Source organism: Lepidothrix coronata, unplaced genomic scaffold, assembly GCF_001604755.1.
Source record: "Lepidothrix coronata isolate B3197 unplaced genomic scaffold, Lepidothrix_coronata-1.0 Scaffold1, whole genome shotgun sequence".
Classification (NCBI taxonomy): domain Eukaryota; kingdom Metazoa; phylum Chordata; class Aves; order Passeriformes; family Pipridae; genus Lepidothrix; species Lepidothrix coronata.
This window is the reverse complement of record NW_016690181.1, coordinates 17291999-17311851: the sequence shown is the minus strand read 5'-3', so window position 1 is coordinate 17311851 and position 19853 is coordinate 17291999. Positions and strand designations below refer to the sequence as shown.

Genomic DNA, 19853 nt, shown 5'->3' with positions numbered 1-19853 from the left:
TTGAACGTTCATGTCAAATGATACAACTTTAATTTCTAAAAGGTGATAAGTACTAAGAAACTGGTCTAGTTGACAGGCAATTAATCCTCCTTGCATAGTACATTTATCTCCATGGGATATCAAGATTTACAACACTTCAGGAAAACTGGCACCTAAGTGAGCAAGCAGCCTCAATCCTATACAAAAGTTACAGACAGCCTAATTGTTTCCAAGTTGTACTCTCTAATGGATCCAGAGAATAGTCTTTGCTTTGTCCCCATCTATCCCACAGTACAGTATTCTCTCACTGTACTTTACAGTTGGCCTCTGTATAGAAAACATAAAAGGCTGCAACCCACACTGATATAGTAATTCACAATTAATTAGCTTAATTCTATTCAAATTTGGCCTTTTTGAGGTCAAATACCTCAAAGTATGGAGTTATGGACTTTATTTCTTCATGTAGAATATGCATGTCACAACGCTTGTGATTACTTGATAAAGACTTTGTCCAGAGGATGTTTAATCCTTCCTTTGAGAAGGAAAAAAAAAAAGAGGCTTCGGTTTCAGAAGTGCTCTTGACACTCATCTAAAATAAACACTGAACTTACAGGAAGTCAAAAAATTTTAACTTGCTTAACCAGCTTACTAACAAGACAAGAGTAGAAACACCTTTTCATATTAAAAAAAAGAGAAAAGTTACATTTTGCTGTATGTGTTAAGACATATCTACAACAAATTTTTTGTTCCTTTACAGAATGATCACTGGAGGCGAGCATTGTACTTACATCATCATTAATTAATCCCTTTTTTCTAGTAACTTGTGTCCTGATTTTCAAAAGCACTCATTATCAGCATATCCTAGGTACTGACTGGTAGCAGCAGGCATTCAGAACTGTTGAAAATAGACTATTAGTACTTATACTTATGCTGCAGATGCACCATTTGAAAATATTTCTCTTGAAAACGGGCAACTTTACTTTTTAGTCAAAATCATTCTTGTAGTGTTTTAGCATGTTTGAAATAACTATTACCACTAATTACTTAACACACTGTAGTGGATTATGATCAAAATTAATACGTCAAAAAATTAAGTTTATGATAAATAAACTTTGGAAAAATTTATACAAGGCCGTAAATAAATAATTTGAACTTCAGTCTCATTAGGAAATAAAACAATACGTCACACGACAATATCATCCTACCTAAACAATACAATCTTGCTATATTTATTGCATAATAATCTGAGAGTAACATCTTAAGTAAAATATGTAAAGAAACAAAACCATTAGATTTACTTTCTTTAATATTGAACAACCAGTTTGTCCTTTGTACATAATCCAATTTAAAGATAATATAATTAGCATTTCCAGCATTAACAGTCTGTATTTACAATGAATGAGATGGGGTAGATAATCTAAAGAGTATTCAAATCTGTATGAAACAAATCAAAATACGAAGATTTACAGTAGTAGGCTCAAAATCCAAGACTTTTCCATTGATGGAATGCAATTTAAAAGGCTTTATTGCCTTTATTATTTGTAAGGGTTCCTGAAATGGTGATTTAAACATCTGAAATCTTCAGTAATGCCTTCATTATTTGTACATGACATTAAAAATTAATTCCAATACTTCTATTTTTCACTTGCTTGTAGACCAGTCTGAAATCTGATGAAAGGATAACGAGGAAGTTTACTATATAATCCTAATTCCATATTCCTGAATACAACGGTTGTAAGTAGATGATGTCAGTCCATTCCAAGGGTTATGTACACAAAACTTAGAAAATGTTCTTCACTCTTGCATAAAATGTGTACATAGTATCAGTGAGTGGGTGACTTCAAAGTTTTTATGGTTTGCTGCTGGCATGGACCTCTGCTGATTGAAAATAAAATAGCTTTCACTCTATTGTTCTAGTAGCAGTTTTAGAAGTTAATCATCAATCCCCGGTGTTTCACCCTGCTGTATTCTGGAGGCTATTCTAATGGCTTCTTCCAGAGACTGTTGTTCTCCAAGCTGAAACAAATGCATTTAAACATTGGTAAATCCAAAGTTTCATACATGGATAACAAATGCATTAAAAAAAAAGATATGAAAGCAAAGATCTAGATATCAAACAATATTTTAGCCCAAATAAGCATGATCTGCATTGTCACACCTCTCCAGGGTAATATATATCAGCAGCTATCTAATCAGCATGACAATTAAGATAGCTGCTGATAGGAGATTAAACTAAGTTTCTAAGTATCTACCGAATACATTTGCTTCAAAGAACTGCTCCAAGGTAAACACACTACAGGACACACAAAGTAGGTGATATTTCAACTTGGCAGATATTACAAAACTAAAACAAGGCTTTCTGAAGTCATGGTGGCTGCTGGATTACATTTTAACACTGGTAAAGCAAATAAACATCATCATTTTTCGTAACTCTGTAACAGAAAGTCAGCTCTTTGGGAGACCATATAACAGTAATTTATAGAAAAAGTGTGTCTTTACTGTAGAATCCTGACTATATAAAAAACCTGTTGTGATGACGCTGTTTGATTCCAGAGTAGTTTAGAGAGGAAATTATCTTGTTGTTGCAACTACAAAGTCATCAATGTATCTGGTACTACCAGAAGCAACATAATCTGAATAAAGACAAGGGGAGACCTGATTTGGGGAAAGAATCCATGGAATTTTATAATATGGATGCTATGCATGTACAACCATGATTGGTACAATGAAGGCAAATCTCAACCTCACAAAAAACCATACAGCTGGCCATTACCTTTTGGCCTGAGAGAAACACATCTGAGAGTGTGAAAGATAAAACCAGATTATTTTACCTAATGGGACAGTTGTAAGTATCCCTTGCTATTTTTACAGTAATTCTGGAGCCATTCAAATCAAGAAGACCTCTCTTATCACCTCGTTAGGACTTTACCTGACCATCAGGGTACTGGCTTTACCAGTATTTAGAAACAAAACAGGTTAATTTATTAGAATCAAAATACAAAAGAAAAAACTATCAAAACCTCAGGAATAATCAATAATATTTTAATCTTGAATTCTCTCTCTTCTATTTGTATTATATATTTTAAGTTTAATAAATGTAAAGATACTTCACCAAATGCTCCACTGTTGGTAAAAAAAGACGGGCATGAGCAGAGAGTGCCTATATTTTCTTTTAATTCGAAGGAAACACTGCTGAGGGTGCAACTTTGCTTTCCTGCAAACAATTGCCTTCTGATATGGTTTCTCTTACAAGCAGTTTTGGTTACTGCCAACTTAGCTCAAAAGAGAGGAGTTCAGAATTCAGTGCTTCTCAATTTTCGTTGCTCTTCAACCAGCTATTTTCCATTTAACAAAGGAGGAAATAACAATCTCTCCTTTCTGCTTGAAGATATTAACACTTTTCCTTTCAATTTGAGCTCTTAAGAGCTCTTTCATACCTAGAAACTACTTTTTCATTACAGTGTTTGAACAATGTGAGGAATTATTTACAGAGACTACTGCTTGTACTGTGCTGGTTTGGCACGTACACAGGAGGTCCCTATTTCCAGAGATTTCTGATTGTTAATCTTCCTGTATAACTGTTTGCACCTTTTCACTGTTAGCATTTCAAGGTTCAAATAACATAAATTCACTAATTTTATAAGTTCATAGCAATTTACCCTTGAGAGTTTGGTTTTATACGTGTCAGCTCTATATGTAAAGGTGAAGGATGAATGAAAGCACATTTCCACTGCAAACCTGTGACTCCATGAACAATTCAGTTGACCTGAAGTTTGACTCACCCCTAACCTCCCCCTTTTTTGGAAATGCTACAAGTAGATTTGGAAAATCAGGTGCTGCTTATTCCTCTTCCTAACCCTATATATTATTTAAAACATGAGACCATATGGTTATGGCCAATTTTTTTGCTGGGATGCCAAGCTTATTTGAATCATTTTGTTACATGACTAGTAACTTCTAACTCTAGCAGAAGCACTCCAAAAAACATTTGTCCCCATCTTACCTGTACTGCAATTTGTGTCCCATTGGATGTAGCCAACAATGTAACAGGTCTAGTTTCTGTAGTCACTAAATGGTGCCCGTGTTGCTGATGTCCCATTTCTGAGGAGGCACTGTGAAATGCTGCTAAGTCTTGAGCCACAATGGCAACCTTCAAGACCAAAAGAAGAGAATCAGCTGGGTGACAGATCTGGTACTGTACTGACCTCATACAACCACTGTCTTCAGAGTTAAATTCAAACCTGTGACTGTTCAACTTTTCCTATCTGCTAAATAAGTTACATTCCCATAATATTAAGCAATAAAATTATACAGTTCATACTGTATTCTGTTCTTAGCTCTGCCACTCACCTAAATGAATTACTGGACTGGTACCTCGGAGTTTTGTCCTGGCAGAATACATGAACATTCTGCCATACGTTGATGTACAGCACTGGAGCAGAACACATCAGACACTTAGGAAGTGAGTGAATGCTACGGCCAGGTGCTGAAAACTGCTTTACTAAGATAAATCTACGTGAACACCAGAACTGTGACGGCTTAGATGCCCATTTTATATCAGTTCCTAAAGGAAGATTACACACGTATGCAGGATGATCTCTTACCTGCTGTCCTTCGGTGCCCTCTGCAGTAACCATCGCCACAGAATGTGTTCCTGCAGAAGAGATGACGGCGTCGTGGGCAGGGACGGTGATGGTGGTGCCATCTTGTGTCACCATAGTGATAGTATTGCCGATGGCCTGCATGTCTGCCTGGGATATGTTGACCTGAAACACAAAATAATTCATGAAGTAAAAATAAAAGGTTTGGTTGCTGCTCAAGTCATACTTGTGTCTTAAGGTTTTGGCAATATAACATATGTTTTTAAGTGAGGTTTACACAAAAAAATGATATTCCTTAACAACATTTATCAAAAATCCCTGCTAGTTGGTTCAGCAGGAACACTTCTGCTAGTTCGGTTTCTTTATTTGAAACAGTGTGTAGTAACCCAGAAGAAAAAGGCAACTTGCTCACAATAGCATGGAAAAACATTTTAAGCCATGATCTCAACTAAACTGGCCAAGAGATCTAGTAGGCGTTATTCCACTTCCTGACCAGTGTGCTCATTCATTCCTCTGGAATCACCATCACTCTTTAGCCAAGTCCCCATGTGACAAAGAGCCCTTGTTTTTGTCTTCATTGGGATTTAACAGTTCATGACCTTTCAGACACACTTATCTGTTTACAGAAATAAAAATGTGACTCCCAGTAATAAAAAAGAGGTTGCATACTTAAACCCAGAGTCTACAACTCCATGTTAATCACATCATATCCCAAATAACAGCATGACAGATTATCTATGCATGTGTCTTACACAGTGGACAATGGGATTTAAGGTAGTACCACCTGACATACTTTGACCTTAATGGAAATACTAAAGAGGCCTATGAAGGCTTAGAATTTAAACCAAAAATAAATCCATAAAAATTAATGATCTAAATTACTGATGTCTCCGGTATAAATGCATTAGGGCATCAGATACATGATTTGATGTCTGTTTTACAAGGCAATAAATCCCAGAACTGAAGTCAAGCTGAAGGATAATTTAAATAAATGTAGGAACTCTATGTCAAGGCTTCTGCAGACCAACGTTGATTTTTAGAGGGTAAAAATGCCAGCTACTTAGTACTGCTGCAATGTCCAAAGCTGGCAATGTAACAGCCCCTTGAATATTTCATTTTCAGTTTGAATTCAGAATATATCTTTCATATGCTACTGGTATTTCAGCTGCTCTACCATCTGAGATAAAAACTTTTCCTCACAAGCCTTCAGTATACTGCTATAGTGAATCAAGAGAGTTGTGCTGAAGTCCCTTCCCAATGAAATTTCATATGAAATCCTTAAAAATATATATCCATAGGAATCCTTACAAAAATACAGCCATAGGAATTTTCAAGTGGAGGAGGTAACAAAGCATTCCTTATCCTTTGGCTTCTGTTAGGAATGGCAAGAACTGCACACTACCAAACTGCTTTTAAAGCAGGCACCTGGACTGGAAAGACTTCCCACTCCTTCAGCCCTCCAAAGTGTGTGCAGACAACAGAGAAGATGACCATCATCTATTAACAGCATAATTAGGAAATTCTGAGAAACCTCAGAAACTAGGTTGTATATATGACAATTGTTAAAACAGCTCATTAAGAGTGACAGAGATATCAAGGATAGACAAAACCCCTACCTTTGTATTAATAGTTTCACATGTCAGAATATGTGGTTTCATTTAGGTATCCCACAGGAGGCATAACACTAAATATATCCTGATGCAGCTCCAAAGAAGCTTCTTTCCTTAAGAAACCCATGTACATATTTATCAAGAATCTGCAAACACGTGCCTCAGTTCTCAGTTTATTTTTGTAAGTCTCAAACACTGTGGTTACTTACATGTTGGGTTCCATCCTGGGATATTAGTGCCACTTGTTGACCTAATCCTGACTGAGTAACTGTAGCAACCTGTGCAGAAATTACATCTTCTCCCTCTACCCCTGTCACATAGGTTATCTGGGAGCCTTTGAGAACATCTTCACCTTGACCTATTTGAGACAAAGAAGGTAAGAGGATAGTTTACATACTCTAAATGCTGCCAGGAAAGCAAATAACAAGGATTAAGTCCCAGTCTGGTTTGAAGTTTTTAAACACTCCAATGGAAAAATTTAGTAGAAAGATGAGAAAAATAAGAGAGACCAAAAACGAGCCAGAAAGTCTGTTATTTTGGGAACATGGGATGTAATGGATGTAATCTTCTAGCAATGAATTTTTACACACATAAATACTACATATGAAGAAACTATACATTTAGCTTATAAGCAAATATTAAAATGGTGGCAAACATTCCTAATTTAATTATCATTAAATGTTAACTTCTCCACACAAGGGACTTCATGCAAACACAACTGGAAGCTTTTTAAAAAAAGTTATTAATTAACGAACATACAGAAGAACACAGAGATACCTTTGTGTGGAGATTTAAGTGAGTTCATTATCTTAAGAAATGTTTAACCTCAGCAAATGAATCTTATCATTCCTTTAAGAGAAGGAATTAGGCTATAGCAAATCTTCTTGAGGCATTCAGTGCAGTTTCCCATGAACATGTAGCAAACCAACTTTTCTAACCAAAACATTTCCGATATTCTGTCTGATCTAAATATCACCATTTGACAAGTGGTATTTGTCCTGTCACAGTATCTTCTTTGGTCTCATCTTTTATAGTCATAGGATTCAATACTCGTGATACCATGAAAAACATACTCTGAGGGGTGCTGCAGCACAGCAGCTTATTTTCATCTCTGCCTCCCAGGACACCTCACAGAACTGCTATAACCAACAGCAGAACCAACACAATATCAGCCTGCTGCAAAAACAATGGTTTTTTTCATCAACTCCTGCACAAAAGACTGTCACCAACCATGGCATTATATATACTCTCAGAAAAATCCAGTAGGTTGCAATCAAAGTAGTTTAGATTCTCTCAGTCCCTTCCCCACATTCATGTTTATTGCAGGTTTGCTGAGACTGCGACTCAAATTTCTCTCTTATCCCCAGGACTGCTATAAATGAGTTTATTATCTGATCAATTACTCTCTCAATTTCTGTTTACAAGTTGCCTACCACACTAAAGTCTTACAGAGAAATTAAGATGTCTTTATTAAGTACTTCCAATTTTTATCTATGCTTTAATTTCCTTGGTTATTGAAAACCCCAGAAAAATACTATCCAGCCCATTTTTCTTTTACAACAAGAGAACTGAAGACTGAAATTCTAACCTGGAGGTGGCTCAAAGAAAGCCTCTTGTTCTTCCTCAATGGGCTCAGTGTCGTTGTGTGCTGTCCGCTTGTGCATAGCAAGAGTAGAAATCTGCTTGTAGGTTTTCCCGCAGTGATTACAGTTGTAGGGTTTGGAATGAGTGTGTACAACATGATGTTTGTATAAACTGGAATACTCTGTAAAACGTTTATCACAACCAGGAACTGTGCAAACATAGGGCTTCTCCCCTATATGGGAAAACAAGAGGGACAAAGAGAACTTGATCCAGGATGCACAGAAAAAATTTGCCAGCAAATGATATGCACCTTCATTACCAACCATACTTTCATTTCAAAGGCAACAGTGAAGCTCATCCTCACAAAGTTTATCAATGCAATCTCTTACTGCCTTTTTTTAAAAACTACTGCCAGTACAAGTTGGGCCCATTTTTTTCCCCCTTTCATCCCATCTAAAACATCCTTCTGATGAAGACAGAATGATACAGGCTGAAAGCTGCCATGTCAGTTTGCCATTCTATTGAGAACTTTTTTCTTTTGTTACTGGAAACCCCATACTTTTCCTCAGTGATCAGGTATGTCCATTCACTAGTAGTATCACCTACTTTTGAGTCTGTGAAGCTCTGAAGAAATCTACAGGAAGCATATGTTTAAACAATTATGGTTTCATATAGAAACAACTTTTACTTAAAAATCAATGAAACAAATGTCTAAATTACATTGTAAAGTAAAAATATAAATTGAGATACAGAACATAGATCTAGGAAGCCTGTCTGTGTTTTATAAAATACATAATGCTACCAAGATGATATGGCTATCACAGGCTTTTACATTTTAAAATCTTCAAATTTGTGGTGATTTTTTCTGCCAACTAAACCTGAAAATCGAAGTTGGGTAAGTATTTTCACCTCCAGTCTATAAAAAGGAAGTTTTGACCACAGTTTCAGCAGCAAGGAAAACACAGCTGGGATGAAAGAGTGACTCATAACAGTGAGCCAAAGTTAAAGCTCAGACTTGTCCTTTACTGTTATTTATTTACAAAACAGCTCACAAGTGAGGCAAGCCCCAGAACCACATTAAAGATTTAGCCCAATGTCCACTGAAGACAAGGTTTTGCATGTTTTAAAAAACTTTGTATCCAATCCAAAATTATTCTGCCTTGACAGTAAGGTGGGAAACCTAACTGCTGAGGGGAGAGGAGACCCAAAGAGAAGCACCAAGCCAGGTCATATGAACATGACTATACCCAATTACAACACACCAAAACATTGTTCACAAGGAGAATGACAGCCTCTCCCAAGCAGATTCCACTTCAAAATACAAAGCATCGCTCATATACCTGTGTGTATTCTCACATGATTCTTATAATTAGTTGCACTGGCAAAAGCTCTCCCACATCCCGGCTCTGTACAATAATAAGGCCTTTCGCCTGTGTGTGTCCTGATGTGAACCTTTCTAATATTAGACGTTGTGAATGACCTGCCACATCCTTCAAAGGGACACTTAAAGGGCCTTTCACCTGAAAAAAAAAAAAAAGACAAGAAAAGGTACATATGCAAAAGTTATAAAAGAACAAAAACACTCAGTTACACTTAGACTGAATGTAGGAATCCAAAGCTACCAATTCTATCCTTGAGATCCTCAGTCAGAAATACCATGAACACACCACTGTGAAGTATTCTAGTTTAGCAAAAACTTGCAAAATTTGGGAAAATTATACAGTCTGTAAGCTAAATTATGAAGCATTTAGATTAGTACTTTATAATGTATAAAACACTCAGTTGATTTGATGAGCTTCCACATCATCTGTATTCTAATAAGTACTTAATACTCTCCCCAATTCACACCTATATTATCCAAAACAAGTGTATCATACCATTTGCACATTTGTCAATTGTTAATTCATGAAATGAAAAAAACCCTTCATGGTTTAACATATAACCAAGATACAAATGGGTAAGTAAAACTCACTCTAACTTTAACTGAGAAGAACAAACTTTAGAAAGAGAGACAGCCATGAAACTCAAGTTTCAAACCCCAAAACCAAAGCAATCACAAATACAGATTCTTTTAAAGTAAGTCTAATAATGTAATGTAAATTTAAGCACAACAACTTACGACCCTGCACCAGAACGTTTCACTGTGAACACCAGACAAGGCCAGCCACTAATACCACAATACTCCTGATCTTTCAGGTCTATCAAAGCACACAGAGAGGGAGAGTGAAGGGGGTTGAGTTTGGAGAAGTTCGAGCCACCTGACAGGCTGTCGTGCACCTCAGCACTTCTAATGCTAAGTATATTCCACCCACTATACTGCTTACCGAAGAGAAGAATCCAAGAGCAAGGGAGGGCAGAATACCACTGCAGATACAACAATAGGTACTTAGAGACAGAAATAAAAAAACAAGTCCTTATAGAGACACTAATACCACAAAACTCCAAAGCAGTTAACTCCTTGGCAGAGGAAACTCCTATTCACTCCTTCGGGCAGTTGTTTCAGGAAGGTTTTTCAAGCCTTTGCCAAGGCAGAGCATGTGTATTACGCACACACGCCTCAGTGTTGTGTTACCATGGCTCCCCTAAGCCTTGCTTCTGCCAGGACCTCAAACATGCCTGAAAGGAGCAGAGGTGCAGAGCCAACCCCGCCCAACAACAGACACTAAGCTAGAAACGAAAACAAAGTGCTCTTAAAGAATGCCCGCAGGAATGTCACCCGACCGGTCAGAGAAGGCAGCCTTTTCAGTTTCTAATGTCCTACTTAGCAAAGCGACCTGTTTCCAGGTGACCGAGAACTGCACCACTAGAAATGCAAAGCAAGTCCGAAGCCTTCAAGCTCTACCCCACTGCAGCATGAGGTACCATCCACAACAGCTTCTCTGACCCCCGAGTTGTGTGCCTGGGGAAGTCACCGAGGAACCCGAGGCAAGCATTTGATGGCACAGAAAGTGAGACTGGACTGCTACTCAAAGAGAGGGAAAAAATCACTTTTGGTTAAAACAGGCAGATAATTAAGAAAGCACTAATACCGATCTGGCTGATAAAGGAAGGAAAAGGCTTCAGAGCCATGGAAGAGAGTAGGAGAGCCCAGACCTGTCGCCATCGGGTGCACTGCTGCAGCTTGCATAGGGCATGAGCACACACTGCTCCATCCATCTGCACAAAGGACTTGGTGCAAAATCTTGTCATTCTTTAGCTTCCCGAAACTACTCAGAAATCTAAAAAAGATATTCCTGCACTCTGGTCCCTGGACTGGTGGGAGATTATGATTCTATTATATTGTTCAAGTGGGTTGGTTACATAAGGCTGGCTCAAGTGTTGCCTCAACTACTAATTAAAGAGATTAAATTACCACACAACTTCTGTGGACATAAAGAAGTAAAAAAAAAAAAAAAAAAAAAGTCTACAGCTAATCAAGTTGTCCATACTCCAGAAGCCTTTCAGTCCACAGTCTGTACTTGATGCAGTACACAAGATCCACAGTTCTCTTCTAGAGCTGAGATATTCATCCTGATGACCAATTTAACATCACGACAGCACTAATCTCAACAGACTCTTTGAATACAGAAGCCCGAGAAAGCGCAAGAAATATCTTGATGTAATATTTAGGTTTTACAATTTTTATTGCCTGCATTTATATCCCACCTCCCCATATTGATCTTTTTAATCTGAGAAAAAACCCAAACTATTTCTTTTGTCTTTTCTTCTTTACTCACTAAGATTCAGAATGTTCAGTGGAAAAACTTGTCAGTGTTCTAGCAGAGATAAATATACTTAATGGTATAGGCTAGCAAGTGATCGATTGTTCTTCCTAGATTTAAGGGTTGTTTGGGGTTTTTTTTTAAGATCTCAGGAGCAAAGGAGACATTGTGCAAGCTTTTTTACATGAGTACACCCAGAGTTTTGCAGAGTTGTAGTGTATGCTGTCTATATTTATGTTTTGCCTTTCAAATGAATCTTTTTGGAAAAAATATAAGATCTTTTTTTTAATGCATTTGGAAGCTTTATTAACAGTTGGTTTTCTATAATGTTTTTGTTCATCTTTCTGCTGCATAAAGAGAGGGGAAATCAGGATAAAAAGCTCAGAAGTATCAACCTTCATAAAGCTGCCATGCAAGTTGTATTAAAGCGCCAAACCTGAAGAACACTGATGGCATTTCAAAAAGGTGAGACATATTATTGAGGAAAGTTCCTTGTTCTGTTACAGCTGCAGATGAAACTGTAAAGGCAACAAGTGACTCTGTGACAATTTAAGTGAGGCATTGCTAAAGTTAGTGCATTTACAATAGCAGTGTGAATGCTTGGGCATTTTTTCCAAGAAAAGCATGCTGGATTTGCAGTAAATGCTTACCATGCTGAAATGCTGTTGAGCTCACTGGGCTTCAGAAAGAGAACACACACAGGCTGATTTTGTAAGTGTAAAGTCACAAAATGAACAAACAGAAAAAACCCCCTTACCTCAGTGAATTAACAGAAAAGTACTGAGTGATAATAGTACCTGTGTGGGTTCGAATATGTTTCTGCAGGTCTCCTGAAGTCTTGAATGATTTAGTGCAATTTTCTTCTGTGCACCGATAAGGCTTTTCACCCGTGTGTGTTCGAACGTGACTTTTTAACCCATACCCTGAAGATCAGAAAGGATGTTATAGTAGTGTAAACACAAAACTAGGATACTCATAAACCATCACCATCAAAACCTGCACTTGCCATTCCAATCAGGAAACTGGATGATGAGTAAAATTTGCTCTTTCATTCTGCACAAGCTCTTCATTCTACTATACAGAGCAGCAGAACTCTAGATAACAGTTTAGAAATTCTTTCATCCTTCATTTGTGAAGAAAACACACTTCCATAATGCTTCTCCTTCCCTTCAGAAGGATAAACTGTAATCATTATAACGTGATCAAATGTTTATTCTGCCTTCTGAGGAAGCTGTGTGCCCTGCATTCCATCTAGTTTTTAACCTCTTCTCACTACTGTCACCACAATGACATTCGCTCACAGAAAAAGCAGTTCCACTAATGAAGTTAGCATTAAAAGCACACATATAGGTGCTAACTGATAGCAGTCACAGACACTCATTCCCTTTAAGATAAGTTTTAGGAACTCATCATCATCAAAAACTCTACCAGTTGAAAGTGAACTTTGGATCAGGCCCTCTGTAAATTATTTTGCAATGAGCATTTTACCAAGATTTTCCTTTCAGCACTTCCCTGAAAATATAATGACTAAAGAAGCCTGAAACAGCCATTTTAGAAAACAAACCTGAATTTCACTTGTGCCCACAAGTGATGTGTATATTTCTACCAAATAAAGTCCATAAGAAAATGGCATTTGCTTTAATTTCACAATGTGTTCTCCCCAAAACAACTGAAATTCCTATTCTTGATGTTCTTGAAAACACAAAGTATGTGTACTGAGCTGAGCATTAATTCACTCTTTACATCTAAAATGAACTCAATTTCATGATCCAACCCAGGAGAGCGCTTCATATTTAAACCAAGAGCATTCAGTAATTCAAGTGAACTTTGTCAAAGGCAAAGATTGCTGAACTACAGAGGTACAACAGCTCTGACCAAAAATATGGTAGTTGTAGAAAACAGCTGTTTATAGCCATACAGTCTGTTGCAAAAGAAGAGAACATTTCATTGTGGAGTTTTGAAATCCCTTTACAAACACTATGCAATTAAAGGTGCAGTTCTGTAAGTGTGGTTGTTTCCCTTCTGACCTTTCTCACCAGCATTTATGTATTAGATCACATGAATTTATTTTAAAAAAACTTATTAAAAAAAAAAGCCTAACCTTTCTAAGCAACATACTAATTTACATTCAAAGAAAAAGAATTTGAAACAAGACTTGCTCTTCCACTTTCTTCCTTGTTTCATTCTTCATAATTGCATTTTCCATTATCAAATTCAATCTCAGGAAGAGCATAATTTAAGAGCAGTCTGTATGAAATGTAGAGTTCACTTCATGAGATGTCATTCTGATACGACTTCAGTAAAGAACACTTAAATCGGCATCTTCCATGGAAGTTCCTTTCAAATTTACATCAGAAGATCATCAATCTACCTCTAGCCAACAGCTTTCTATTTGACGTTAAGAAAGGTCTATTTTTCAACATTAAAATTTGACTGTAGCGTAACAGGTGAAGAGTAAGGGAAGTGTTGAGTGTTTCATCTCATTCCTCCTTCAGTAACTACGAGTTAAATCCTCTGTCATTTCTATGTGCTACACTAGCTGAAAAGATTACTTTTTTTTTGCAGTTCTGCCAACCAACTTAGCAGTTTAAAAAAGACAATACTAAAACCTCAGTTTATTCAGAGACAAACAGTAACAAGCAGGAGGAGCTAGCCTACAAAAGATTACCTGTTGCAAAGGCTTTGCCACATCCAGGATGTTCACACTGATACGGTCTGTCTCCTGTGTGTGACCTTTCATGCACCTGTTGACATCCAAGACAGAGACTTAATGAAACATATCTGGTTACTTCAGCACAGAAACAGTTCATTCTCAAAGTCAACATGTTTTATTTCTCTTCCTAAGATTCACATTTAAGTGTCTGTTTATATCAGTGATGAAAAATAATGAAATATGGTAACAACGTTTTCCCTAAAACTAAAGATGTCTCTTTCCAAAGTTTAAGCTGATCCTTCCAGTCAGTTTTGCACAAAACACTTCTGTAAACACAGGCAGAGTTGCCATCATGCATCTACATTAAAGATGATATGCAAACATGCCTCAGAGCCCACTCTCTATCTGATTTTTGCCTCCGCTGAATGCTTCCAATGATCCTCTTATATTGCATGAAGCCTCTGCAGCAAGGACACCAGTTTAGCATGTGATCCATAGAGTCGGCTACTCACTGGCACCTCTATTTAGTCAGAGACAAGGCAGCACTGCAAAGAGGTTACCTCATCAACAGGTGATTACCTCAGCCTCAGCTGGAACGGGAACAGCTCTACGCCCTTACTGTCTCAGTAGTTCCTTTACTTAATTTAAAAAAGGAAGAGTATTAAGGAGTTGCCATCTGTAAAGCAAAGATGCTCCATCTTTTCCCTTTGAATGTTAGATCATTTTGAAGAGCCAGACTTTGTATTATGATGGTGAAATATTTAAAAAAATAGAATTTTTGCATGATCGTGCATACATGATAAAAAAGTTGATAAAGTGAACACTGGATTCCAGAATTATTGTGACACTGCTGGTGGAAACAATCTCAACAAGTGATTTCTTATATTATGGCAATAGAGCAGCTTAACATGATCCCACACCTGCATCTAGCCAGAACACTAAGTAAACTCAGCTGAGCACCTGAGACAAATCAATCCAATAAACCTGTAAAATCAATCCAATAAACATTTGACAAAACAGCCCCATTGCAACTGGCTCTCTGTTCATTTCCATTACTGTTAACCACAAGCTTTCCAAAAAAATCGTGTCTACAAAGTAACAATGCACATTGTATATCTCCTCACCTTAAGATGATGAGCTGTTGTGTACAGTTTGCCACAACCATCATAGTCACAGCGAAAGGCTTTCTCTCCAGTCTGCTGAGATTTTGCAGTCACTCTTGTTCCATGTCCTTGCAGGACAATCTTAAGGTAAAAATAAAAAAAAGAAATCAAAAAAACCCACAATCAAACCACACACTAAAAAAAACCAACAACCAAAATGGATCAGAGAAGTCACACAACTTTATTTTGCTATCAAGCCAGAGCTGATTATGACAGGTTTCTTTTGTTTCTCTTTGCTATGCCACATATTTCTTAGTCCTCAATAAATAAACTAACTAGAAATAAATAACTGAAAAGCATAAATTCTGATGAGAGAAACTGTAAAACATACTTGTAGCTAGCAAATTTAAATGTTTGCATTAATTAGCCAAATAGCAAAGACAAAATACTTTAAAAAACAAGACAGTGGTAAAACAACCAAATGAGTAGACAGAAGAATCTTAGATTACATTTAAGGCACTGGATCTGCTCCTAAGGGAGATTAGCCATAAATCAGACCACTTTCAAAGATAAAGTTCATGGAAAGGTCAATTTAAATTAAATGCACTTATAATGAGCACTTTTTGAAAATGAAGGAAAGCATTCTGTCCTTGGTCCGCAATGCCTGTATTTTGATCAAACTAATTGGAGCAATTTGAGCTAGGTTCTACTCTCCCTTCTGGCAGGACACAATAGGAAAACACACAGAATAGCTTCAGGAGGCAACTTAAACCCCTTTTAAAGGCTTACACTGACATGCAAGAACCTTTCATACAGATTGAACAGAGCAGAAGCCCAAATGTAAGCACTTTGATACAACTGTATGCAAAGTAATTGAGACTATTTTAAAAGGTCTGCCCTATTAGACCACCTCTCTTTTCTTATGGATCCAGTTCTATTCTCAACTGTACAAAAGAACATTGCACAGAATGGATGAGGAGACAACACCTTCAGCTCAAAGCATGGTCAGCTGCAGCAAGTTCCTCACAGCAGTATCCAAATGGGTTCCAAGTATCTCTAAGGATGGAGACTCCTGAAGGCTGTCCCCAGCCTTCACATTCCCAACTAATTCTTGGCAACTGAGGTCCAGCAAAGTGTCTCTCACCTTGCCAGCTGCTCTGTAACCTGCTTTAGATTGCCAGTTGCCATCCCTGAACTCCAGAATCCTCCTGGATTTCACATGCCCTGTTGTGATGTCCTTCAGCAGATAGTGAGATTGTTAAAATTCCCTATGAAAAGGTGGGCCTGTGAACATGAGGTTTCTTCCAGTTGTCTGAAGAAGGCCTCATGTTCTTCCTGACCATGGACTCTAGCAGACCACAACCCACCCATGCTGGTCATTCTGACCCATCACCCATCCCAAAGCAGAGCCCTCTGCAGTCCTGCTGTTCCCTCATGAAGGGCAGCTCCTGCTTCTCTCCTTCCCCACCTGGCCTTACTAAAGAGCCTGGATCCATCCATCACAGCACTTCAGTTGTCTGAATTCTCCCACCACATCCCTCTCATCCCAGCAAGACTGCAGCCCTGCAACTGCACATCAACCTCTATTTCCTCATTCAGATGGATCAGAAATTTGACTGGGAACAATATTCCTACAGATACTTCAGAGAGGATGGGATACCCCGTTACCTTCAGACTGTTCTTAAGACTAAGGAAGCAAAGTTATATATAAAATTTTTAAGCAACTGAAACATTCAACTCCATCACTTCAGAAAAGCTTCTCTGGAACCATGGAGAAAAACAAAACCTACTGGATCAAGAAACCCATTATTAATACTATTGTTTAACCTATGATGCATGAATCACAGAAGTCACTTCAATATATTAAGGATCAAAAAGAATACTCTTGGTTGAGCACCTGCACTGAAGCACTGATTTTTTTTTTCCTATCAGTAAACCTACTACTATTTCTTTGTTGTTTTAGCATGTAAAATATGTATATACTTGCAGAGATCTGCTATAAAGCTGAAGTATGCCAAAGCTTAAAAGAAAATTAAAACAGTTCTATAGTGCTGATATCTGTAAGGAAATAACCAGATATAATTTTAACAGTGTTAAGATTGATACAAAGAGGGGGAGAAAGAAAACAAACAGAACACTGAGGAAAAAAATCAGTTTAACATTATGAGCACTGGTTTGTTCAAACAACTGTTTGCAGAAGTATGTGTTTCTTCACAATACATTAGTTGGTATGACTCGAGCATTATTAAGAATTCAGTTAGTATCACTCAACAAGAACAGATATAGTATTAAAATTACTGTTCTTAAAAGACAATACATTAGGGAAACTAAAAAATTCTGATGTTAGGAGGCACCAAGTCAGAAGAACGTAGCAAATAAAGCACCTTTATAATGTGAAACTTACTGAGAGGAACTGTGTGCTTCAAAATACTTTTAAATACACAGAATTAAAAAACCCCCCTATTTTTAAGAGATCACAAATGCATCCTGAGTTCAGATAGGTAACACAGGAGAAAAACAAAGGTAACAAAGAGCTCAGGTAAGATTTTTATACTGCATATGTAAAAGCAGAATCATATAACCGAAGTCTGTATTACGAACAGATGGGTATGACAGATTTGAAAGGAAATACTGTAGGATATCCATTTGGGCACACAGAGTCTTTTTTTCCACATGTAGAAATCACAAAGAGGTTTTATGCTTTTTTCTTTGGTGAAACACCTCACTAACCACATGCAAGTTTAAATGACTGCTTAGCAGTACTACAGCTGTTACCTCTGGACTTAAAAAGTTTATAAATATACATCTATTTAATTCTACGTGTAAATATGAGTTTATTTTATCCCAAGTAATATTAATTTAGAATGAGTTACAAGTAGGTATCTACTTAAATCAAGATATAAACATGATTTGTATTTTCATACATAATTGATAGCTTTGGGCCCCTTCAGTTGGCCAACTGAAGACACCTTATATGGGTCAGAATTTGAGACTAAGCCTCAATACCTTTTGAAATACCAGATCTCTTTTTGTTTGGAACATATAATGCTCCATAAGATTGGAACACTTCCATACGGCACATATGTTGCCATACATGTCTAAGATAAAACAACCTTTAGATTTACTTTGTGTGGGGCTGAGGCCAAAATCAACATTTAAGTGGATACTTGTCACAGGTAATTTTGCTTCATAGGCTCTTACTTCCAGTTAAAACCAACCAAGATCTTATCTTACTTGTCTTTGAATTTTACCTTTTATTGGGGTTGTATCCCTATTCCAACCTACAAGTGTGCAAACCCTCTGAATTTCTCAATTTCATTTTCTGAATACAGTAAGATACAGTAAATAATGCATGTATAAGGTATTCTCTCCTTCCACAGTCGTGCCACACAGGCAAAAGTAGAGTGTCTGCAGCTTTAAATGTTGTGGAACCTAACTTGTATCACAGATACTGTATTTTATGTTGGAAGATATTTTTCCTCCTTATCTAGTTCATTATTTCTTAAATTAAACACAAAGGAAAGATGAGGCTTCTCTGGGCAAACATTTCTCAATGCAATGAATTTTCCAGTTTTGATTTTGTCATCTGAACATATGAGTGTATAGAGGTTTTAATACTATTTTTGCTGTTGGCCATAACTCTTTTAAGCCCAAAATACATTTTGCTTTGTCTTTTCCTTTAATAAAATATTATGTCAAATACATAATTTTAAGGATTCCAGGGAAAAGAAACCAGCTTGAGACTTAATAAGTTGCACCTGTATTTTCCATTACCCCTTGAACTTTTAAGATAATCTTTTCACATTGAAAAGGATTTTATATTTCTATGTACTAACAACACAAATCCAAAATAAGAAATGGAAGTACTTTTCTGCTTCTTTAAGCATTCACAAGGAACAACATTCTTATCTACTTATTCCCTATAAGACTTGCAATGAAAGGCAGAGACCCTAACAGGGCAAGTGGAATCAAAATAAGTCATCAAAGAGAGAACAGTTCCAGACATATGCTTGGAATGGTCACTCTTGAGAAGAAAATAAGTAATGAATTGAGACAGCATTCTTTCTGCTTTAAATACTGTCAAAAGTCAGTTCATTCTCTGGAAAAGAACTTCCGAAATACTTAACAACTCTTACTGATGAAATACCCAGGTCAGCTTGAAAAATCTTAGAAATCCAACATAATTTCAATTACCTTTTAACAAAAAAACCCCTAGAAAACAGTAAGTATTAGATGATCTTTTTAAAATCTTGTGACAGCATCTTGTGCAAAGTGAGATAATATAATCTATCTGTATAGGTTTGAGATCTAAAACTCCTGAGGGGTAGCAGCAGACCCCAGTTCATGGCTACAGGACTACCTATCATGCACCTTGCTGGGCAGAGAAGACAGAAGAAATTAATAGACTTATTTTGTATTGGGCACATACCTGCATTTTTTTATCTTGTTCATTTTCACCTATCATTCCTGTGCCACTGACACTGTCATTTCCATCAATAGACACCTGAAAAACAAAATTCAAATGGGAAAAACATTTACAGGTTATTTTTACTCCTTTGAAAGACGGAGGGTTACAGGTGGATCCTGAGGGCTTATTATTTCATAGCTCTCTAGCTCCCTCT

At 37.1% G+C, this 19853-nt stretch overlaps 1 protein-coding gene across 5 annotated transcripts in view; it reads right to left on the bottom strand.

Moving 5' to 3' along the window:
- ZNF143 (zinc finger protein 143) overlaps positions 1–19853 on the bottom strand; it is a 39251-nt gene continuing 19398 nt past the window's right edge. For all 5 annotated transcript variants that reach the window (XM_017810325.1, XM_017810306.1, XM_017810333.1 and 2 more), the window contains 10 exons: positions 19661–19735; positions 15253–15372; positions 14144–14219; positions 12273–12398; positions 9115–9294; positions 7779–8006; positions 6400–6548; positions 4584–4745; positions 3983–4129; positions 1–1995 (listed from right to left, as the gene is read on the bottom strand). In XM_017810325.1, coding sequence (XP_017665814.1) covers positions 1912–1995; positions 3983–4129; positions 4584–4745; positions 6400–6548; positions 7779–8006; positions 9115–9294; positions 12273–12398; positions 14144–14219; positions 15253–15372; positions 19661–19735 — 1347 coding nt within the window. In that variant the 3' untranslated portion in view covers positions 1–1911. The remainder of the gene's footprint in view (positions 1996–3982; positions 4130–4583; positions 4746–6399; positions 6549–7778; positions 8007–9114; positions 9295–12272; positions 12399–14143; positions 14220–15252; positions 15373–19660; positions 19736–19853) is intronic.